The sequence below is a fragment of the Aethalodelphis obliquidens genome, unplaced genomic scaffold (genome assembly GCF_003676395.1).
Source record: "Aethalodelphis obliquidens isolate GAN/ISIS:26980383/991018 unplaced genomic scaffold, ASM367639v1 scaffold39, whole genome shotgun sequence".
Taxonomy (NCBI): domain Eukaryota; kingdom Metazoa; phylum Chordata; class Mammalia; order Artiodactyla; family Delphinidae; genus Aethalodelphis; species Aethalodelphis obliquidens.
In genome coordinates, this window is record NW_020837983.1 from 10,190,690 (window position 1) to 10,216,548 (window position 25,859).

Below are 25,859 nucleotides of genomic sequence, written 5' to 3' on the forward strand. Positions count from 1 at the left end.
TTTTCTGCTCAACACTTCTGACAAGTTCAGCAGATGTACAGCCATGACTTGTTTCCAAACATCCAGACCCCTTCACTGGCTCACCACAATTACACGACTGTTAAGTTCTAAGTATTCAAAGAAAGACTGCAGGTGTCCCTTTACTTCTCTCTGGTCCCTTTACCAAACCCCTATATCGCTTATGACATTACTGGTTAATATTCCACATTCCAAATGAAAAATGCAGGTACACAGTTTGCTAAATTTCACTTAACCAAATAAATTTAATAATAGATAAAATACTTAAATTCCTGCAACACAAAACTTGGTTTTCACATTCATTAGAACATTTTAGAATTACTCAAACATGAGAATTGAAAATGTGTGTGCTATTTGGAAGAGAACTACTGAGTTTATTCTCCAGAAGAAAAAGCAGACCTGAAGCACCACATTACTGGAACACTTGAAACATGTTGACAAGTTCCTATCTTCTAAACTTCCAGGAAAGCTGCTTGCACAAACTATTTAAAGAATATCTGCCCCTATTAGACAAGCCAGATATCTGATGTATTAAGGAAGTCAGAAGCTGAGTCACTTCACTTCTTTCTGTTGCCTCCAGTTGCTAGAATACTGGCAACTTGCATAAATATGTTTAAAATGTCCATGTAGATTCCCAACATCGAATTGATGGGATCATATTTTTTAACTCCATATACTGGTACTACTTCTGCATGCCTGATTACTTTCTGTGTATCATACAGGAGAAACGTGCTGAAAAGAACTAATCCACCATAAATTGCCACTGGGTACAGAGTGGCACCAGCCACAGTGGTAGGTGGAAGAAACACAGATCCTAGTGAGGACACAAAGACAACACCCTGGCCCACACCCAGGGGTGCTCCCATGTTCACAAACTTCTCATTGGGCACACACATGGCCATGGTGGAGAGGCCTCCCACAATGCCAGCCGCGTACCATACAGCTCTGACAAGAAGAGGCCCCCCTAACATCATCAGAAGAGCCACCACTGCACCCATCACACCAGAATGTAGTAACCAAGCAAGACGCTTTGGGCCTGGGCTCCGTACCAGTATTCCAGCTTCAATCATGCATGCAAAGGTTGCACCAGCTGTCACCCAACAGCCTCTCATCATGAAGTTCATGAGAGCAGGAGTTCTGCTCACAGCCAGGGAAGACAAAGCTGTTATGCCAATACTTCCTGCTAAGTACATATAGATGGAATGAATTCTATCCTTCACATACTGAGGCCAAATTACAGCTTTTTCAATAGCTCCAATCTCATTAGACATTGGCATTCCCAAGCCATAGTAGCACAAAGCTCCAAGAGCAACTGCAGCAATAAACCATCTTTCCATCTGATCAATTTAAAATATTTTTTCCAATGATTGTTCCAAAGCTGTCTCCTTGAGTTCTTGGCTAGTTTTCCCATGCCGAATTCCAATTCTTGTCTTGGTGGCATATTCCCTCCTGGGTGTTAAGAGCCACTGATTCTTTGTGATGGAATTCTTCACAACAGGGGAGCCCCTGGTGAAACCTTGGCAGAAAACCCTGGAAGGTAGTGTCTGGAGACACACAAGTCTTGTGGCCAGCATGGTGAGGCACCAGGTTTACCAAGCAGATCTGAAATGCTCAGTCCCTGGTCACCTCAAGCATGCAGTTCCCCTTCGGGGCCTGCGAAACACAGCCACGCACATCTCCCACATCCTCTGCCCACCTCTTACTGACTGCACATGCCTAAAATAGACTTTAAAACAAACACTGCAACAAAAGACAAAGGAAGGCATTACATAATGATAAAAAGGGTCAATCCAAGAAAAGGATATAACATTCATAAATATTTAAGCACCAACATAGGAGCATCTAAGTATATAAAGCAAATATTAACACACACAAAAGGAGAAATAGACAGTAACACAATAATAGTAGGGGAATTTAGTGCCCAACATATATCAACAGACAGATCATCCAGACAGAAAATCAGTAAGAAAACATCGGCTTTAAATGACACAGTAGACCTGATACACCTAACAGACAGATACAGAACATTCCACCCAAAAATTTCATAATACACGTTTTTTTTCAAGTACACCTGGAACATTACTCAGGATAGCTCACATGTTAGGCCACAAAACAATTCTCAATAAATTTAAGAAGACTGAAATCACATCAATCATCTTTTCTGACCACAATGGTATGAAACTAGTACAAGAAGAAAACTGGAAAAGACACAAACATGGAGGGACCAAATAACATGCTACTAAACCACCAGTGGATCAGTGAAGAAATCAAAGAGGAAATAAAAAATACCTTGAAACAAATGAAAATGAAAACACAACTTTCCAAAGTCTATGGGACATAGCAAAAGCAGTTCTAAGAGGGAAGTTCATGGTGATACAGGCCTTCCTCAAGAAATAAGAAAAATCTCAAATAAGCAATGTATCTTTACAGCTAAAGGAACTAGAAAAAGAAGAAAAACGCAGCCCAAAGTTAGTACAAGGAAGAAAATAATAAATATCAGAGCAGGAATACATGAAATAGAGACTTAAAAAAAGAAAAGATCAATGAAGAGCTAGTTCTTTGAAAAGATAAACAAAATTGATAAACTTTACCCAGACTCATAAAGAAATAAGAGAGATCCCAAATAAATAAAATCAGAAATGAAAGAGAAGTTACAACAAACCTCACAGAAATACAAAGAATCATAAGAAACTAGTACAATTATTTGTCAATAAGCTGGACAACCTAGAAGAGATGGATAAATTCCTAAAAATATACAATCTTCTAAGACTCAATCATGAAGAAATAGAAAATCTTAACAGACAAATTACCAATAATGAAATTGAATTAGCAATAATAAAAAAAAAACACCTCCCAACAAACAAAAGTCAAAGACCAGAAGCCCTCACAGGGGAATTCTACCAAACATTTTAAAAAGAGTTAACACCTATCCTCAAACTATTCCAAAAAATTGAAGAGGAAGGAACACTTCCAAACTCATCCAACAAGGCCAGCATTACCCTGATACCAAAATCAAAGACACTACAAAAAAAAAAAGAAAAGAAAAAGAAAATTACAGGCCAATATACCTGATGAACAAAGATGCAAAAGTCCCCAATAAAACACAGAGGGTGAATTCAATAACACATTAAAAGAATCATAAATCAGATCAAGTGGGATTTATCCCAGGGATGTAAGGATGGTTCAATATTGACAAATCAATGTGATATACCATATTAACAAATGAATAAAAATCACATGATCATCTCAATAGATGCAGAAAAAGCATTTGACAAAATTCAACATCGATTTACGATTAAAAAAAAAAACTCTCAACAAAGTGGGCACAGAGGGAACATACCTTAACATAATAAAGGCCATGTGACAAACCCACAGCTAACATCATACTCAATGGTGAAAATTCTTCCTCTAAGATCAGAAACAAGACAAGGATACTCACTCTTGCCACTTTTATTCAACATAATATTGGAACTCCTAGTGACAGCAACCAGACAAGAAAAAGAAATAAAAGACACCCAAACTGGAAAAAAAGAAGTAAAACGGTCACTATTTGCAGATGACATGATACTATATATAGAATACCCTAAAGACTCTGCCAAAAATTAATAGAACAAATAAATTCAGTAAAGTTGCAGGGTACAAAATTAATATACAGAAATATGTTGCATTTCTATACTCTAATAATGAACTACCAGAAAGAAAAATTAAGAAAACAATCACATTTACAACAGCATCAAAAAGAATAAAATACATAGGAATAAATTTAACTAAGGAGGTGAAAGACCTGTACTCTGAAAACTATAAGATACTGATGAAAGAAATTAAAGATGAACAAATAAATGGAAAGATATACCACGCCTGTGGATGGGAAGAATTAATATTGTTAACACGTACATACTACCCAAAGCATTCTATAGATTCAAAGTAATCCCTAGCAAAACACCCATGGCATTTTCCCTAGAACTAGAATAATCCTATAATTTGTATGAAACCACAAAAGACCCCAAATATCCAAAGCAATCTTAAGAAAGAAGAACAGGGCTTCCCTTGTGGTGCAGTGGTTGAGAATCCGCCTGTCAATGCAGGGGACACAGGTTCGATCCCTGGTCCAGGAAGATCCCACATGCCGCGGAGCAACTAAACCTGTGTGCCACAACTACTGAACCTGCACTCTAGAGCCCGCGAGCCACAACTACTGAAGGCCGCGTGCCTAGAGCCCGTGCTCCACAACAAGAGAAGCCACCAGAATGAGAAGCCCACAAACCACAAGAGTAGTCCCCACTTGCCACAACCAGAGAAAAACCCGTGCACAGCAACGAAGACCCAATGCAGCCAGAAAAAACAAATAAATAAAATAAAATAATAAAATAAATAAATTTTTAAAAAAAGAAGAACAAAGCAGGAGGTATTACATTCCCTGATTTCAAACTATACTACAAAGCTACAGTAATCAAAACAGGATGGTATTGTCACAAAAACAAACATATAGATCAATGGAACAGAATAGGGAGCCCAGAAATAAACCCATACTTATGTGGTCAATTAATCCATGACAAAGGAGGCAAGACTATACCATGGGGAAAAGACAGTCTCTTCAATAAATGGTGTTGAGAAAACTGGACAACTATATGCAAAAGAATGAAACTAGACCACTTTCTTACACCATAGACAAAAATAAACTCAAAATGGATTAAGGACTTAAATGTAAGACCCGAAAGCATAAAACTCCTAAAAGAAAACATAAGCAATATGCTCTCTGAAACTGGTCTTAGCAATATATTTTTTTTTTTTTTGGATCTGTCACCTCAGGCAAGGGCAGCAAAAGCAAAAGTAAACAAATGGGACTACATCAAACTAAAAAGTTTTGCACAGCAAAAGAAACCATCAACAAAGCAAAAAGGCCACTTACTGAATGAGAGAAGATATCTGCAAATGATACATCTGATAAGGGATTAATATCCAAATTATATGAGGAACTCATACAACTCAACAACAACAACAACAAAAAAATCCAATTTTAAAAATTGGCTAAGGACCTTAATAGACATTTTTCCAGAGAGGACATACAGATGTCCAACAGGTACATGAAAAGATGCTCAAGATCACTAACTGGATGGGAAATGCAAATCAAAACCACAATGAGATATCACCTCACACCTGTCAGAATGGCTATTATCAAAAAAGACAACAAATAAAGTGTTGACGAGGATGTGGAGAAAAAGGAACTCTCGCGCACTGTAAATTGGTACAACTACTATGGAAAACAGGATGGAGTTTCCTCAAAGAATTAGAACTACCATATGATCCAGCAACTCCACCTCTGGGGGCGGAGGAAAGGGCAAAATAGGTAAAGGGAGTTAAGCCATACAAACTTCCAATTATAAAATAAGTCTCAGGGATGCAAAGTATAGCATAGGGAACATACTTAATAATATTGTAATAACCTTGTATAGTGACAGATGGTAACTAGACTTATTGTGGTTTTCATTTCACAATGTATAAAAACATCAAATCACTGTGTTGTATACCTGAAACTAATATAATAATTAAAAGACAGAAATCTCAATTCCCAAATGCTTGATAGGATAGAACTCAAATGAAATAAATTCACTGCACAGGCATAACTTGTTTTATTGTGCTTTGCTTTATTGTGCCTCATGGATACTGTGTTTTTTACAAACTGAAGGTTAGTGGCATCCCTGTGGCAGGCGAGTCTATCAGCACCATTCTTCCCACAGTATTTGCTCACTTCATGTTTCTGTGTCACATTTTGGTAATTCTTGCAATATTTCAATCATGTTCATTATTATTACATTTGTTATGGTGATCTGTGATCAGTTATCTTTGATGTTACTACTATGACTTGCTGAACGCTCAGATGATGGTTAGTGTTTTTTAGCGGTAAAGTATTTTTTAAATTAAGGTATGTACATTGCTTTTTAAGACATAATGCCATGATACACTTAATAGACTACAGTGTAGTGTAAACATAATTTTTATATGCACTGGGAAACCAAAATAATTGTATGACTTGCTTTATCATGATATTCACTTTGTTGTGGTGGTCTGGAGCCAAACGTGCAATATCTCCAAGGTACGCCTATATACCCACACTTTCTAGAATGCATCTAAACTGTAAAGCATACATATATTTATACTGCCCCAAATTAAACTTATTTTCTAAATATTCAAAGTAAATTACATGAACCTTCTCATATTGATAATCAAATATCAACAAATTGCTAGACTAAACTGGCCATTTGATATGAATAAGATTATACAGTAACTAACAAATACTTTGTACAAGTACAATAAAATTTAATAGATACAGTTACACTTCAGAAAGGGAAGCCCAAGGAACCTGATATCTCACTTAATGCTTTATCTACCTAGCAAGATATAAACTCAAATATACTTTCTTACCATGATATTGTAGTTGACACTAATGGTCTCATCTTCATAAGGGGCATTCACTTGAACAGGTTTAATATCACTTCTTCCTTTTCTTACAACATCATAGATGGGATTTCGAGGTTGCTGGTTGAAGAGAATTTTTTTCAGTTGCTTTTCCAGAAGTTGTGGAGCATTGTTAACTACTTCAAAAACTCCATAGTCCACATTAAATCTAATTGCCTCTGAAAAGGTCTGCAAAATAAATTTGTGAAATTTATTTGTGAAAATTTGTGAAATACGTCTTACAATTTTAAAAACCAGAAACTCACTGTCTCCAAGAAGACTTGATATTTACATGTATGCATATATACTTACACAAAGTTTTGTATTCTTAATCATTACCTCTTTCATTTTAGAAGCTTAGAAATCTCTTGACTACAGGTAAGGGAACCCACTGAATCCTTCTTTTCCAAATGTATTTATGCCATGAGATAAGTGTCAGGATATATTATGGCAGAAATTCCTTTTGCATAAACCTCTTATCTCTGTGCTTCTTTGGAACTGGAAAGAAATACACACCTGGTCTCTATGAGGCAATGTTATTCTCTTAGAAGGGGGTGGATTACTAGGGAAGAATGAGTAAAGTAAGAAGAAATAACACTCCTGTTGTCTCTTTCATTCCCAGGAGCCATGAAAGCTAAGTCTCCCTTGCCCAAAAGGAGAAAATTAAGTAAAATGTGTTCTTCATTTAAGACTATTTCAACACCGTTCCATTCACTGTGACCAAAAAAAGGAGGGAGAGTGAAAGACAATATTTCTGAGCTTTTCTCAGTAATTACTAAATGCTGCCAACTTTTATTTAAAGTCAGTCAGTTAATATACAACAGTCAGGAGTCTTGAGTTTGAATACCAGCTTGCCAATAAGTAGCTCTGTGACTCTGGGTAAATCACTAACATGTTTGGGGCCTCTATCTCCATAGCAAGTATATGGTGGATTGGCTGTGTCTTTTCTCATTTTGCCCTCCAAATCCAGAATCAGGTCCCTTTTCCAGAATATTAATTTATTTTAGGATTCCTTCAGAGAACTGCATACTCATGTGGATTAATTTATATATATTTAGCCAGGTAGTAGAAGACATTAAGCCCTTTCCCTTGGATCAGTAAGTGTACTAGGGAGAGCATCAGTTCTTCCAAGTTTTACTAACAGATTGCTAGATATACTATAGTTAAAATTTAATAAATGGCAGGATGTTATAAAATTGGAGTTAGAAATATATGTGTATATGTATAAATACCTATTATGTGTTTGTGTGTATATGTGGGTATATATATATATATATATATATATATATATACACACACACACATATTTTTTAATAAAGACTCAACCTACAGTAAGATGGCAGCTTAGGAAGATCCTGAATATGTCTCCTCCAGTGGACACACTAAGTCCACAGCTACATATGGAACAATTTCCTCATAAAGAAGCCAAAAGGCTGGCTGAGTGATGACTACACACTGGGCAAACAAGATGTAAACCACATCAAACAGGTAGGAGAAGCTGGGACACAACCTTGCCATAAACCCCACCCCTGGTGCAGTGACCCTGCGAGGCAACTCGAAACCCAGAGCTTCTCCATGAGGAGCAAAGGGTTCAAACCCCACATCAGGCATCCCAACTTTAAAGACCTGCGCATGAGAGATGAGCCCCTGATTTTGAAAATCAACAGGGCTCACATCCCAAGACATGAACTGAGATGTGAGACAAGGAAAAGTGGTCCTACAGTCAGCACATAAGGTGAAATCATATTTAGTCAAAACTATCCCTTGAAATCCTTGAAAACACTTAGTATCGTGTTGTTCTATCTTTCAAGAAGTTTATCACAGTCCATTTTTCCTCTGACATTGAAATGTGTCACTACTTCTTTATTTAGGGACCAGATAAAGTGGTGGCCTTGTGTTTAAAGCTCATGTTATACAAAACTATGTATGTTTACCACGAGAATCACCCTCAGCATAAGAAGATGACTACACTAAGAGGCAAGAGGGATAAGAGCCACTAAGGGAGTGGCAGATTCTCATCTTTCATCTCACACGCTCTCTAGGATGTTCACAGACTGGTCTATGTGTGTTTGTGGACTGGTAAACAGTCACTCTCACTCTTTAAATCACCCTCGCTCACTCTGCAGAGCACGAATAATTCATTTTGAGTAATAACGCGTGTATAAGGCAAGTCCACTTTAACCCACAATAACTACAATAGAAGTATATACAAACTAGAGTGATGGCACAGAAGGATTTGTTAACTATCTTTAGGAAATTAAGGAAGTTGTATAGAGAAACCTGAGTCTGGAAGAATAAACAGGCAGTCTCAACAGCCAGATGAGGGAGAGAAGGGAATTCAGCAAAAGAAATAGCAAGTGTATCGAGATACATGCACCAACAATGGACAAGGAGGGGCTTCCCTGGTGGCGCAGTGGTTGAGAATCTGCCTGCTAATGCAGGGGACACAGGTTCGAGCCCTGGTCTGGGAGGATCCCACATGCCGCGGAGCAACTAAGCCCGTGAGCCACAACTACTGAGCCTGCGCATCAGGAGCCTGTGCTCCGCAACAAGAGAGGCCGCGATGGTGAGAGGCCCGCGCACTGCGATGAAGAGTGGCCCCCACTTGCCACAACTAGAGAAAGCCCTTGCACAGAAATGAAGACCCAACACAGCCCAAAATAAATAAATTAATTAATTAATTAATTTTTTAAAAAAATCAGAGAGAACATTTCCCGGCCGTGGTCAGAGGAAGTCCTGACTACTGAATAAAGGCACAGAGAGATGCAACATTGGTGCCTTTGAAGATGGGAGAATGAGGCTAAGAGCCAGGGAAGGCAAGGCTTAAAAAAAAGAAAAGAACAATAGACAAGGAGCACCAGACAACAGGCTGCTTTTGAGGACCTGCAAGCAGTTTGACGTTGCTGAAGCTTAATATTCGAGGGGAGAATAACATGATGGAAGCCTGGAGAGAAAGGCAGAGGACAAGTTCACCAAGGACTTTCTATTTATGCCATAACTCTCAACTTACTCTCTCAAATCAGTGATTCTCAGAGGGTGTCCCTGGACCAGCAGCATCAGCATCACCTAGGAACCTGTTAGAAATGCAGATTCTTGGGCCTCACCCCATAATCAGAAACTCTGAGGGTGGTCCCAGTAGTCTGTGTTTAACAAGCCCTCAGGTGATTCTGATGCATGCTCAAGTTTGAGAATCATTGCTTTAGAATGATGGGGAGCCACTGCAGAGTTTTTAACTAGGGGGAGACAGAATCCAGGTTGAGCAAACTTCAAAGCCCACATTCTGTTTCCTACTTCATGCTGACTTTCATGCGTGTTCACATACACGGAAGGGCTGGCCATCTATGGTCTATACCATCTATGGTCTATAGGAGAAAGAACCCTGGGCTTTATTCTCCAAAGTCCTGTTGTCTGCTTAAGAAGAATCTCTCTCACACGTCATGTCCTCTTGTTTTTAACCGTTTCTAAGCTTATCTACAAAACTGCTCAAATTAGTTTAGTATGTGACAATAAAAGACACGTAAAGTGGGGGAGATAGAAATGAACGATGGAGGAAGACTTTCCCTCAGAAAGCTGAGTAGGCTGATTTAGAGAACACTCAGCTTTTAATCATATGATAGGAAAAATTTTCAGTTTGAGCCTCAAACCCAATCCTCTGCAAGCTGTTACAGACTGCTTTTTCCCTTACTTAATTTTCTTATTTCAAGGGTATCATTTTCCAAATGTTCTAAAACGAATTGACCTGAAGGTGGTGAAAGCTAACTTTGTAGTACCAGTCATCCATGTGCGAAAAATATTTTCACAGAAAAAGCAAGTGCATGAAAATATTTTTACCACAATAAATTGCTGGTTCCACATTTCTTTGAAAAGAGGAGGAAAAAAAAACCTGTGAATAATTAGTGATGTGCTTTAACTGCCAGCCCAGCACCACTGAAACTTACCGGGTGCCAAATTATTTAGCTGAACAGTATTTAAATTAAAAACTAATGACTAGGTTAATTTAATACATGTTCATCTCTGCTCCAACTCTGTCTCTACTAATTGAGCTCCAAAGCTGTATTTTAAACATGCATCTTAGTCAGTGAATGAGAAACATCTGACAACTTGAATATAACAAGTCAGTTACCAATAACAACTTCTTTTAATCTAAGTTTTATTGTCATTTTAGATGCTTAACCATAAACTATTTACTGGACATATTCACCAGTGGGATGGAAGGAATAATGTGCCACATAAAATGCATAGGAAATATCCTTAGTTCAAAAATGAGTTACATTAGGTAATTTGAGTGCTTTATGTTTGAGCTACAAGGCTTATCAAAACACCCATAGGAACAAATGCTGAACTAAGCAGTACTACCTAGGGCTCCGACAACACCTTCAAAAATCAGTCTCTGAGTATTTAAATCTTGGCAGGGGAAGACCCAAGTCCTTCATCCCCACTTCATCCCACCCATTCCCCAAATCCATACTCTCTCTCTTTCTCTCTCGCTCTCCCCTTACCCAACAATCTAACATATAACTCCTTCATAAAGCTGCAAGAAATTATAATAGTTTACAGATTTTAAAAAAGTGTGGAGAATCATTCCAAAAAGAGAAGTTATGGTAAAATTCCAAAGGCACATAGCTAAGCATGGTCTGGCAAACACATGACATACCTATCCTTGCAAGGAGGGTAGAGAATAGGCCACCCCTTCAGCTTCTGCAAACCATAAATGTCACAAACATTCTAAACCACCCACAGAGGACCAACCTAAATCTGTATGTGGGCTCATCTACTCAATCCCACAACAGTCACTGAGCATAAAACACACAAAGCAAAACCAAAAGGAAAAAAAAGTGTTTTCACACTATAGCATAGAAGAAAATTTAATAAGCAAACACTTGTCCATAAAGAGTTGACAGCAAAAAAAAAAAAAAACCTCCCAGACACCAAATGAAAACAATATCTGAAAGTGAACCTGGCACCAGAACAAACGGAATGAAGTTATGAAAGCTAGGATTTGGAAAGTGCCATAATCATTTATAATAGCAGCAACTGTCCTGGATTCCCCTCGTCAAAAAATAACATGGAGGCAGGCTACCAGCCGTCAATTTCTGGATCTTACAATGTGTCCCAAGGGTGTTATGGTGTAATAGAAAGAAATGGTGTAGGAGACAGAAAGCCTGATTCCTAGGCCCATTTGCGCCACAATCCAGTTATGGGACCTTGGGCATTGCACTACAGATGTGAAGGAAATCTCAGAAATCTAGACGATTTAAGAGCTCTTTCAGAGAGAGAATGTTATAACATGTGTCTACACTCTCGAGCTTAGGTGTTGGGCCTTTTTTTTTTGGAAGGTGCAGGTGGTAGAGAAGTGGAGGCAGATTAGAAGGTTTATTTATTTATTTCAAGGATCTTACATGGAAGACATAAAAATAAAAAGAAAATCGTCCTCAAGAAGTTTAGGGAGATACAGAAGAAAGGGACCTATCCTGGCCCCAGGAAATTTACAGTGTAACTCCTGAGATTAAGAAATACACACTTAGAGGAGAAGAAATTAATCAAATTTTCTTTGGCTGACAAAGTCTAACCTCCCACCCAGTACATATATCCCCTAAAAAATACTGCCCCAAATGATTACCTATACCTGAATATCTTCAATCACAGGGAGTTTGGTCCTGCACAAGCCAGCCCATTCTATTGTTAGAAAACAATCTTTAAACATTTTTCTTCTAGTGAGTGAAAATCAATTTCCTCCTAAATGCTGGCCCTGGTTCTGCCCTCTAGCTTCACAGAATATGTTAACCCTTCTTCCTCAATCAGAGCTTCAAATACTTGGAAAGAGCTCTTCATTACAACACTTTTACCCATTCCCAAGCCATGTTCAACACCCACTCGTCTTTCAACCCTCACTCATCTGACATGGTTTCCAGAGCATCCATTAACTGAATCTTATTGAGTCTGGTTTGGCAGAGCAACTCTTAACATACCGCATCAAGAATGCAACACAATATTCCAAATGAGGTCTGACAATTCAATCCGATTCAAAAAACCATTTACTGAGCGCCTGCTATGCTCCAGACTAATATTTTTCTTGATCTTAACTACATTTCTATTAATGCACCCTAAAAACACATTAGCTTTGTTTGTTTTAGCCCATTTCAGACTACCATGATAAAAATGAGACCAGATTCTGTTATCCAAACTATTAGTTTATCCCTCTGCTGCCATTTCTATAGTCACTACAGTGCAGTAAGACAAGTTTTTGAGCCATGTGGACCTGAGTGGACCCTGTCACTTACTAGCTGAGTGACCTTAAGCTGGAAAAACACTGGTTCACTTGCAATGTTTCATCCAAGTCTCCGATAAAAAATAATTTTTAAACGTCAAAGCCAATGACAGATTTGCATGGGACAGACTATTCTCTAGAATGACAATGGTCCATCAATCCAGTTAAAGAGTGACCACGCCTCATGTTTCAGGAATGGATGACAAGATGGGCTAGTCAGTGAGGGAAAGGAAAGAGAAGCACTACTTCTGTGCCAGGCACTTAATGTACATTACCTCGTTTCATAACAATCTTGTATGATAGTTGTATTGTTTTGGTAGAGAAAGGAATCGAAGAATTAGGTAATTAAGGAATGTGTCTAAGATCACGTGAGTAATGAGTGGAGGGGCTGAGTGCAAACAGTTCTGCCTGCCCCCCTTTCCTAGCCACTACACTGGGAGATGAGCACAGGAAGAGCACGTGTGGTTAAGGTGAGGGAGGGTAATTGGGGGAAGCAGGAAAGAGCGCACAGAGTGACATAAGAAGTACGAAGCTAGAGACAAAGCTAGAAAGGCTCTACTGAGGCCATGTTGCAAAGAGTCCATATTAAGGAATTTGGATTTCAATCTGTCGTCTGTTAAGAGTCAACCCCTTCTAGTTGTGATTAGTGAACTCTTTCAAATATTTCAGAATGAATTTCACAGATCATGATAGGGCTTTGCAGACAAATACAGCAGCAAAAGTGGAGCATGTGTTTGGTGTATTGTTTTAGACAAGGTTGGGAGGGAAGGCTTCCTGAACAGAAGTGATAAAAATCAGAGAGAAAGTGATACAGATATCTCAGGGAAGAGCCTGCCAGGCTGAAAGGCCCTGAGTACCATTGGCATATTCATGTCTGAGAAACATAAAGAAGGCCAAGTTTTCCAGTTAGGCTGGAAAAGAATTAACAAGGGGAAGAGGCATAGGAAATAAAGACCAAGAGATGGCAAGAGTCAGGTCATAGAGGATTTTAGATTTTATTCTTAGTGTAATGAGAATCCGCTAGACAAAGTTCTGAGCAGGAAGTAACATGGTTCAATTTGTTATCATTACTATTATTTACCGAAATCCTAATACATTAAATTTATTGTTCCCTAAAGTGCCAGTTCAAAACTATCCAAAAAAAAGAGACAGAGATTAGTTTGGCTCACTAATTCTCAGTAAACCCATGCTGGCTTCTAATTCTTAGCTAAGTGCTCATAAACCAAACATTACTAATCTGTTCTAGAATCTTGCTAGGAACTTGGTGTAAGAATCCATTATTCCTTCTCCTCCCTGCCTCCAAATTCTTTTTGAAAACCTGTGACATTTCCTCTCCTCCCATCTTATGGCATGAAGCATGGGTAGTTAATAAGTAGATTGTGTGGTACCAAATGTAAATGCAAAGGAAGGAGAGGAAGAGAAACAGAGACAGAGAGAGACAGAAAGAGAGAGAGACAGAGAATGTAAGAGCAGAAGAATTTGGAGAGACAGAAAACAGAGAGAAGTGGCCCAGGTGGGCTGCATGGGACATATGAAGGGGCGGAAACTGCTGGGGAGGGATGAAAAACATTATTGCAGAGACAGAGTTCAACAGAAACCACATTCGGTCAATTCAACTAAAGCCTTGAAGCAAATGTACAAAAAAAGGTCACGTCTATTCTAACTGGATGGCAGGACTTCAGCTGAGTTTTTCTTACGTTTGAAGTTAATTTTCTATACTATTGTTATATTTCTTCTATAATTTAAAAATATTTTTAGGAAGAAAGTTAGGCAGGGGAATTTATTTTCTAAAGCAAGTCAAAGTCAAGATAATCATAAATCTTGAGACAATGAAATGTAAATCTTGAGAAACTGAAATTAGACCCAATATAAAGATTTTTCTTTTTAAAACTTCACAAAAATGTACTTTTTTTGGAGGAAGAATGGAGAATGCAGAGCCTAGAGTAAAGACTACATAATCCAGAAGAGCAAAATTCCGACAACTTTGTGACTCGGCTGGGTTTTTTATAATATACAATTAGACAATGAAAGCTGAAGAGTCAGACCACAAAAGAAGCTCCAGGGGTGTCCTGTAATGTGGCTCAAGCCTGATGCTGGAAGGGGAGAGCATGGCTTGGTGTCTCAATCTGACCCCCATAATGGTCCCAAACACCTAGCATGCCAGGTGGAGGAGAAATCACAGATTCTTTTCGGAAAAAAGGAAACACAACAAACATGCATGCATAGATACATACATATACACAAAAGCTAATCTAGACAAAAAAATACATCTAATACGTTCCCTTCAAAAATCATTTTCAGTGGTTGGGCTTAAAGAGATTACTCATTTTAGGGTCCAGTCCCTTTAAAATTATTTGTGACTTTTTATATTTCAAATTTTGCCTAGTAAGAATTTGAATGAAAAAAGTTTCCATAACAATAATAAAACCCTTTTCTTATTAACTTTCTTTCATCTGACATTCCTGATGAACTTTATTTCTATACAACAGTATAAGTGGTTTTTTCTGTTTGTTTGTTTGTTTTTGTGTGTGGTACGCGGGTCTCTCACTGTTGTGGCCTCTCCCGTTGCGGAGCACAGGCTCCGGACGCGCAGGCTCAGCGGCCCTGGCTCACGGGCCCAGCCGCTCCGCGGCATGTGGGATCCTCCCAGACCGGGGCACGAACCCACGTCCCCTGCATCGGCAGGCGGACTCCCAACTGCTGCGCCACCAGGGAAGCCCAGTAGAAGTGTTTTTAACGCATCCCCATTTCACTTTTTCTAAATCCCTCAATACTTACTCTACCAGTCACTCTGTCTAAGACCAAAAATCTCTTATTTGGCATCTACCTATGTTACACCAACATCTCGAGTCTTATTTACTATTGATATAAAACGCTAGTTTCCTTAAACACAAATTCCACTTTAATATCTGTCCAAGAGGATGACAATAATTGCCTAGAGGCAAGAAATTCAGTTTCTTAAATTTTTTTATATTCTCTCCTTATCACCTCAGTTCAAAGCGTAAAATGATACCCAAATACAACTGTATCTGATTTTGTACAGAATGCTTTTGATTGTTCGAAAAATTCCAGGTTTTTTTTTCTTTTCTTTATTTATTTACTTTTCTTGTAGTATAACTGACCCAGCTTCTTCAATTCCCAAATAGGATTCAAACCCAAATGATTAACTCCATAAAAAGGCAAAACTTTATCTAAATGCTTTAATTAGTATTTTAAAAAAATCATCCCTGATAAATTTGTTTCACAAGATAATCCAGTGTTTATAATATTTTGCTTTGATAATATATTCCACAGAACATAATAATATACTCACTGGAAGGCTTAGGAATTCATTAAAGTAGTCCACAAGGAAATCATCTGTTGCCAAAGAATCTTCCTGCAAAAAAAACAGAAACAATATTGTGCTTACACTAAAATGTCTTAAAACATGCCAATATTATTCTCTAATTCTGATACCAACAGATTATAATGTAGATCTTCAAATCGTTTTCAGTCAGTCAAGAGTGAACCCTCACTATAAATGGAACACAGTGTTACAATCTCCGGAAGGAAGAAATAAGAAAATAGAATGGAGCATCCTCTTAAAAGGCCTTGCCACTGTACTTAGCTGGAAAACAGAACACATGAGAAATACAGCACGATGCTTAAAGAAACGTCAACAAGTACAAAATACTACACACAGCAAATTTCCCATGGACTTATTAAAAATATTTATTTCATAAAAATAAAGGCAGAGTCAATAAAGACAGAACCAGTGTTTGGGGTTAAGATGAAACTCAGAATGAAGAATTTCATGAATTGCCTGAAAGAAGTGATAAACTAAGTGAAGAAAATATTCCACTGCCTCCCCCTTAGAATGAGACAGTTTTAGTAATCTGGGTCCTGCGTAACTTTTGCATGAAGAAACTTTCACAATGCATGTGTTCTAAGAATAAGGATTGTATACATTTTTTTCCCATAACTATCTCATCCACCAACATAGTCACTTTTAAAGTTGGCAAAATTGGAAAGCCACTGCCAATAACAAAGTCTCTCTTCCAAATAAAACACCTTATTTTATTAGTAATTGTTTCTGTTGTGTCAAAATCACATCGTCACATACCCTGTTGTATAGTACATGTGTTTATTTTGTTATTCATAATTATATTTCAGTTTCACAAATCTAACATGAAAGTTGACAATATGACACAATGCTATTATTTCCATATGGCTGATTATTTTCTTCTTATACAGGTCAACTTTTAAAAATTTGTTGAAGTATAGTGTGAAAGTATAAGGAAGATATTATAGTATATTAACAACTACTTTGGAAAACAGATTTTCAGGGTAGTTTCTTTAAGTAACTGCAGTATCAGAATAGAGTTATGAACAATCACTTATAGGATTTATATCAAAGAACTTAGTAAAGATCTGAATGGTTAGAACAACAACTAAGGATTTAGTTTACTAAAAATCTCAGCTGATTAAAACAACAACGATATAAAACTCAGGATCTCACAAACATACTACCCTCATAGTGGTACTTTAGTAATACATGCTCAGAAAAATTCTGATTGGCAAAGGTCAAATACAGCAGAACAAGGCAGATAACATTTGGTGGAGGCTAAAAGTCTAATCATCTTTCGAATTTCACCTTTCAGAGTTACTTTAATTTTCATTTAGCAACCTAATAAAGAATTCAATAAATATTTTTAGGATTTCCTGGGTAAACTTCCTAGGTAAAGACATTGTACTACAATAAGGGTGGCCAAATTTTACACTACTGGGCTCATGGTCAAAAATCCACAGATGGGAAAGTTGAGTATTTTAAATTAGTAACTGTAATGGAGTACAGTCCCTGTTAGTTTTTCTAAAATAGTCATTTTCTTTTTAATTTTTAGCTATAAAACAAAATGTGTATTTCATAAATACACATAGACCTAAATGTCACCTAGAATTTGGTCAGTCACATTGCCAGAAATTTCTAGAGAATCCTCAGACTCATATATTCATTTCCAGATGCCTCACACTTCTAAGAGACTCTAATCAATGCTTTCCAAGCCACCTGTGATGAAGTACCTGTTTTGTTTTGTTTTCTCCCTAATCGATTTCAGACAGATAACTTTTGTAAAATACAATAAGAATGAATTATTAGAAAGTGAAATAAAAATATACATAATACAAGTCCAACATTTTTATTATTAAGTTCAATACTCTGTCAAATTACTGTAAGGTTTCTAAACATTTACCCTCAATTTCTGAACTCATCTCCAGATAGATGGACAGGAGTTCTCAGGTGGTACCAGCCCACACACCTGACTCCAGCAGCAATGCCCTAACCCTTGGTAAGCAATTGCTCTCAGTTCCCTCAGGTCCTCCTGAGGCACCACACGAGAGGGCATTCCCTGGGTGTTCAGTCACATCCTCAGTTGGCACTTACAACCATGGACATTATTATTCAAATACATCAAAATCTGTATTTCTTTTCTGAAACTGTGTCTTAATTTCTACCAATATTAAACATAAGTGTTTCTGCTGATGTCAGGGTAGTTAGTTCCACAATGGAAATAAGTGTAGCCTTCAAATGCCATCTGCTCAATCCTCTTGTCACACGTTAATGGGAAGTCCTGCACCTCTCTAAATAATTGAGCATATTTTCCCACTGCAGTTTCTAGTTCACTGTGTCCTGATATCTTGTCACATCAGTAACAAAGTCTTGTCAACCTATGAGGATCTGATAAACCCTTTATTCTCCAAACCCTTTAGTTTAAAAAAAAATTTTTTTAAGGCCTTGATCTGGAGAATCAGCTCAGTTACTCTCAATAAATTTCCACAATCCAGTCACTTGGCTGTAGTAAAATGAACTAAGTCTCCATATTCAGGTTTAATATCTTCCAAATAACCAATAAACTGGTGATGGTTAGTGGTACAATCAAGGAGAAAACTGAGTTACAATCAATTCCTCCATTACATCATTCCATGAACCTGGCTGCAAATTTTGCAACACAGATTCTCTGCAGAATGATGCAATGGAAGGCAGGAACACTTTTTCAGAATTGGATGCACTCTTGAAAAACCTGTTTTTTCATGTATTACAGGTGTGCCATCTGTGAAAGTGAAGTCAGCTTTTCCATTTTTAGTCCAAACTTCTCAAATTTCTTCCTGACAGAGGGTTAAACAAAATAGTTTATATGTGCTTGCTAATTATAATAGGTAAAAAATTTTATTGCTTAAAAAATCATTTTGCTGGACTCTCAAATGAGATAAACTACAACTTCTTCACAACTCTAAAAGATGCAAGATATACAGAGACCTTCTAAACAAGGAAGAGGAAATGAGATGAAGACAGACAAAAACCATAGTCCAAGAAAGAATACAATACATGCCATAAGAAAATTACAACATAAAACGTTTCCTCCCAAAGGAGGGAAAGATATTATTTGGTAGGGGGAATCAGAAAAGAATCAAGTGGGGAAAATGGCATTTGAATTGCATTTCAAATAACTTCAAATTCTATATTTAGAAGTATACACATGAGAGGCAATAATGCAGAGTAAAGAGAGAAATGCATGAGGAAAGAGAGGTTGGAAAGCAAAACATAGTAAAGGTAATCAGTTACCTAATGGCACAACTAGAAAAATAATCCAAGTTTCCAACTTCCTTTTAAGCCATTCACACATTAGCCAAAGCCATTCATCTAATTTCCAATGCAGAATCCTAAACTGACACACTTTAGACTGGGAATGCTATCATCGATCAGGAGATAGGTATAATTTTGGAAATAAGGTCTAAGCCTATCAGGATGGACCTATTTTTGCTTCTTCTTCCTAAAGTACATATAAATTCTTTCTTTTCTCCTTTCTAAACATGCCAGTCACTAGACCAGAGCCTCCCACCCGGTATGGCCATGACACGTGGTGGTGTGCAGACAATGGAATTCAATGGGTCAAGTGAAAGTGGACCTCTTCAGACCTCAAGGCTACCAGGCACAGTCAGGGATGGCTGGTGCTCCCAGGATGGTGACCTCTGGTTGTGAGCAAACTTGTTTGGGACTCCTCAGATCCAACTCCTTTCCCTGGAGTCTGTGATTTATCAGCCACATCCCACACCCAGACACTGAGCATAGCCAGAGAGCTGCTCAAGCCCCTGGACATGGATTTATTAGCTAGCTGCAGAGCACACCACTGCGCTATGAAGCTGCTGGAGGAGTTTCTGTTTGAGATGTCCAAGAAGACAGTTCACAGTCAAAAGGTGTTAACAGCTTGAAGGAAAGGGGGAGGGGAGACCCTGGAAGGATGATGGCCCCAAATCTGGCCTTCACATACAACAGGTATTTCTGTCTACTGGCAACTGATGGATCCTTGTAGTAGTATACCAGCTAGATACAAGGCAATCACTTGAAAAATGTATGCATATACTGCATTATAGAGTTTCATCATTATTTTGAAATAACTGAAACATTTTATTGACTTCTAAATTTGTTTCTCCTAAGAATTTTTAACATTATATTTGTCATGAAAAGAGGGAGTACTGTTAAATTTAAAATTTAATTTCAACTTCTGCAGTTTTGAATGGTTGTAAAAAAGTCTAAAAAATGTTAATATCTATTAGGAGATACAGTTTCTCACCAAGAGAGACTATTCAAGAATATTAAAAGATCAACATTGAAAGTCTTGATTAGAAATTACATACAGTCATCTCAAGCATAAAACCTAATATTAAAAAGTTATGCACCTCAGGGGACTGCCCTGGTGGTCCAGTGGTTAAGAATCTGCCTTCCAATGCAGGGGACGTGGGTTCGATCCCTGGTCAGGGAATTAAGATCCCACATGCTGAGGGGCAACTAAGCCCGTGCGCCACAACTAGAGAGCCCCGCGTGCCCCGACGACAGAGTCCAAGCAGTCTGGAGCCCACATGCCACAACTACTGAGCCCACGCCCTCTGGAGCCCACATGCCACAACTAGAGAGAAGCCCATGCACAACTAGAGAGAAGCCTGCGTGCTGCAACGAAGACCCCATGCACTGCAACGAAGAGCCCACGTGCCAAAACGAAATGATCCCACATGCCACAACTAAGACCTGATGCAGCTAAAAATAAATAAATAAATAAATAAATAATTTTTTAAAAGTTATGTGCATCAAAAAAGGAAATTAAGAAAATAATTCATTTCAGTAGCAGAGAAAAGAATAACAACCAAGGAGGCAAAGACTTGTACACTGAACTAAAAAACTGCTGAAAGCAATTAGAGAAGATATAAATAAATGGAAACACATGCCATGTTCATGGACTGAAAGACCATATTGCTAAGATGACAATACTACCCAAAGCAATCTACAGATTTGATACACTCTCCATCAAAATCCCAATGCCTTTTTTTTTTTTTTTTTGCAGAAATGAAAAACCCATCCTAAAATTCACAATGAATTTCAAGGGACTGCAAACATCCAAAATAATATTGAAAAAGAACAAAAACTGAAGGATTCATATATCCTGATTTCAATACTTACTACAAAACTACAGTTATCAAAATAAAGTGGTACTGGCATAAAGACAGACATACAGACCATTGGAATAGAAGAGTCCAGAAATAAATCCTCTCATATACGGTCAAATAATTTTCGACAAAGGTGCCATGACAATCCAGTGGAGAAAGGACATTCTTTTCAACAAATGGTGCTAGGAAAACTGGATAGCCACATGCCAAAGAATGAAGTTGGACCTTTCCCTTATACCATATACAAAAATTAACTCAAAATGGATCAAAGACCTAAACATCAGGGCTAAAACTATAAAATACTTAGAAGAAAACATAAGGATAAACCTTCATGACCTTGGATTTGGCAATGGATTCTTAAATATGACATCTAAAGCATGAGCAAAAAATAAATAAATAAATGGGACTTCATGAAAATTAAAAACTTTTGAATCAAAGGACTCTACTAGGAAAGTAAAAAGACACACTACAGAATGTAAGAAAATATTTGCAAATCATATAGCTGATAAGGGTTTAATATCCAGAATATATAAAGAACTAAGCTAGAAAAAGATAATAAACCACAAATTTTTTAACGGGAAAAGGACTTGAATAGACATTTCTCCAAAGAAGATATACAAATGGTCAATAAGCACATGAAAAGATACTCAACAACAATAGCAACAAGAGAATGCAAATCAAAACCACAACAAGATATCACTTCACATCTACTAGGATGGCTATGATTTTTTTTTAAAAAATGAAAATAACAAGTGCTGGTGAGAATGTGGAGAAATTGAAACCCTTGTGCATTGCTGACAGGAATGTGAAATGGTACAGCCACAATTCCTCAAAACATATAATTACCATATAATCCAGCAATCTACTTCTGGGTATAAGAAGAACTGAAAGCAGGGTCTCATACAGATATTTGTACACCTGTGTTCCTAGCACCATTATTCACAACAGCCAAAAGGTGGAAATAACCCAAATGTCCACTGATGTGTGAAAGTATAAACAAAATATGGTATGTATATATAATGCAATTATTCAGCCTTAAAAAGGAATGAAATTCTGATACATGCAATGACATGGATGATCCTTGAAAATGTCAGGCTAAATGACATAAGCCGTACGCAGAAGGACAAATATTGTATTATTCCACTTATATGAGTTACCTAGACTAGGCAAATCCATAAAGACAGAAAGTAGAATAATGGTAACTGGAGGCTAGAGGAGGGGTAATGGGAAGTTATTGTTTAAAGGGTACAGAGTTTCAGTTTGGGATGATGAAAAAGTTGTAGAGATGGATAGTGGTGATGGTTACACAATGTGAATGTGCTTAATGCCATTGAAATCATACACTTAAAAATGGTTAAAATGGGGCTTCCCTGGTGGCGCAGTGGTTGAGAGTCCACCTGCCGATGCAGGGGACACGGGTTCATGCCCCGGTCCAGGAAGATCCCACATGCCGCGGAGCGGCTGGGCCCGTGAGCCATGGCCACTGAGCCTGCGCGTCCGGAGCCTGTGCTCCGCAACAGGAGAGGTCACGACAGTGACAGGCCTGCGTACCGCAAAAAAAAAAAAAAAAAAAATGGTTAAAATGTTAAGTTTAATTTTATGTATATTTTACCACAATACAAAATTATGTACATGCCAGAATCATGCAACAACATGGAGAATCTCAAAAACATTATGCTGAGCAAAAGTAATTTTACGCAAAAGAAAACTGTATGATTCCATTTATATGAATTTGAATCTATAATCCAATGGTGAAAAAATAGGACAGTGGTCTTTGGGGAATGGAGGAAGAATCAACTGGAAGGAGGCATGAAAGAACTTTCTAAGATTATGGAAATGTTCTATATTTCATGGAGGTTTGGATTACACAGGTGTATACATTTGTCAAAAGGGACTCAAAAGTTTTCCATTTCCCTGTGCATAAATTTTACCTCAACATAAGAACCATAAACTAATATTGAACACTAGTTTGATATAAATGCTGAAATATTTAGGGGTGATCTGTATCATATCAATGTCTGCAGCTTATACTCTGAAATGCATAAAAAAATAAAATGGATTGATAGACGAATGGTGTGATGGACAGAAGGACAGAAACATGAAAAAGCAAATGTAGCAAAATGCTAATAACTGTGAAACCTTGGTGATGGGTATATAGGTATTCACCATACAGTTCTTTTAACTCTCCTATATGATTAAATTTTTTTCATTAAAAAAATGTTGGGATGGGGGGACTTATGTACAAGGAAACAATATCATGTTTCTCTGCACCTATGGACAGCCTTCTTAGCCTCCTGTGTACTAAATGACAGATCCCAAATCATTACCATCACAACTAGAATCAGTCCCTGGTTATCTGACAATCTTCTGACCACTACCCTGCGATCCCATGCACTAATGGTCAGACCCCTGGGACCTCTGCTTCACCCTTCTGCCCATAACATGCCAAAGCTCATCTTCCTATCTCTCCTTATCACCATTACAGAATAGATCAATCTTCCTAACAACACCACAATCAATACAAGAGTTCCACCTGTCTCCCAATCCCCCATCCTTTCCTAACACACAAAAAATGGCTTATGATGAATGCAATTTGGTTCCTGCCCAGCTGTCTAGCCTCATCTCATACCACCATGCTCCAGTCATAGCAATTTTTTTAATAGTTCTGCACCTTGGCACATGCTGATTATTCTACTTGGAAAATCTTTTCTCCTCTTATTTACCCATCTATCCTTTTTCCTTCTCCAAAAGAAGAGAACTATGATATGTTTCCCCTATCATAACTTCTAACATTTCAGACTATAATTGTGTGTTTAGATACCTCACTCTCTGGACTGTGAACTTCTGGAGGAAAAAGACTGTTTCTTACTCACTTTGAAAATTCCCAATGCTAAAAGAATCTGAAAAAGAATATATATGTATAACTGAATCACTTTGCTGTACTCCTGAAACTGACATATCATTGTAAATAAACTATACTTCAATAAAAAAAAAACTCCCAATGCTTCAGATAATAGATGCTTACACTTTTGTTGAGTGAATGCTTGAATGATTATACTGAGGACATGAAACCTAAAGAGTGATAACCTAAGAAAGACACTAATAAAGCAACATCAATAAAATAAAAAGCAGAGATGTTGCCAAAAAAGAAAAACAAAAAGAGAGCACAAGGGGAAACAAACTTCACAAAGTGGCTTGTTGAAAGTATATCTTGCATAGATCCAAGGCACTCTGGAAACTTAAGAGCCAAAAGACCATTTATCAGATCCTCATGGGATGGCAAAATTGTATATTGTATTATGAATATAGTTTATGAAGGAAGGAGAAAATATGAGTGGCTCAAGCAATGAAGAACAAAAGTATGGATTTCCTTTTATACCAAGGGTTATCATCACATATTACAATCAGCATCTACCCAGCGGTACTTTTCCATTTGGTTTCTGTTCTCACGCTCTCTCCTGGAGGAAATTCTCAAAGGCCTGGAGAAGGTAAAGGAAGCTCTCAATTCCCTTTTTATCCAATCACACTGTCTAATTATACCTACTTGGCTTCAGTCAATTCATTTGGCGAAATATACCCTAAGGCTTTCTCCCTGTACAAAAGTTCTTACAATCTGGTATCCTAATTTAAAAGAGTATCTCACACTCTTTATCACCTTTTCTCCCATGCCACACCTTACCTACGGATAGAAAGCTTCTCTAAATGTGCTTTTGGTTCAAACCTCAAAATTCATATAAACTGTGTGTCCTCATTAAAGGCCACCTCGCCAATCAGAAGGTATACAACTTTTGGGAATAGTGACAGACAGTATGTGTCCCCAGTAGTGCCTAATACAATGAGACGTGCAAGTTGTTGCTTAAAAATATACTCGTTGACTATCATATTGATGGAACTTCTAACGCACTTTCTGCAGTTCCAAAAAGCATTAGAGAATTTGATTCCAACCAGAGAACTGGACTCCACAGAGATGGAAGGATTCCAAACGGCCTACACTTTCCAAAGGACCTCTAGGACCAGTCTGTTTCCGAATGACTTGTTGGAAACACTTCTCACACCTCACTCTGCACCCTCTTAAAAGAAAGTGAGCAAGGAAGCAGGATGGTACCTCCATCCACCTGCCCCTGCCCTCTACCACTTCCACATAACACCACCTAGCGTGTCAACCGAGTGTGCTCTCACAGTTCATTCAACCAACTGATGTGCAGTCAGCCGTATTTACAATATGAAAAGACAAATACCAATTGGTCATTAATGTTCATATAATTAGACAGTCTTGTTCATGAGGACTGGAACATATGGATTTTTCTGCATATTACATTAGAATAATGAGAATATCCTCATGCTTGGGAAATGCTCTGTGTTTATAATAAATTCATTCACCCTATACAAATAACAGAATATGAATTTAAACAAACTAAAGATTAACTAAAAATAAATACCATTTTTAACAAGTAAAATACAGAAAATACTGCTTGAAACTACAGTCTCAATTTTATGGTATAAATAAAGAGCATCTGCTTTTTTAAAAAACACTCTTTTCTTTTTTAAATGGCATCTGCTTTTAAAGTTGAAACTGTGAGTTTTATATATCAGAAATCCTTCAACAAAATAGATCAGTATACTACAAAATTTTTACTCTACA

General features: G+C 37.6%; 1 protein-coding gene and 1 pseudogene across 1 annotated transcript in view; both read right to left on the minus strand.

Moving 5' to 3' along the window:
- RGS22 (regulator of G protein signaling 22) overlaps positions 1-25,859 on the minus strand; it is a 150,555-nt gene that overhangs the window by 120,121 nt on the left and 4,575 nt on the right. Inside the window, exons 2-3 of the mRNA XM_027131353.1 lie at positions 16,056-16,118; positions 6,442-6,663 (exon numbers count right to left, since the gene is read on the minus strand). Coding sequence (XP_026987154.1) covers positions 6,442-6,663; positions 16,056-16,118 — 285 coding nt within the window. The remainder of the gene's footprint in view (positions 1-6,441; positions 6,664-16,055; positions 16,119-25,859) is intronic.
- Positions 572-20,764, minus strand: LOC113633372 (growth hormone-inducible transmembrane protein pseudogene; annotated as a pseudogene).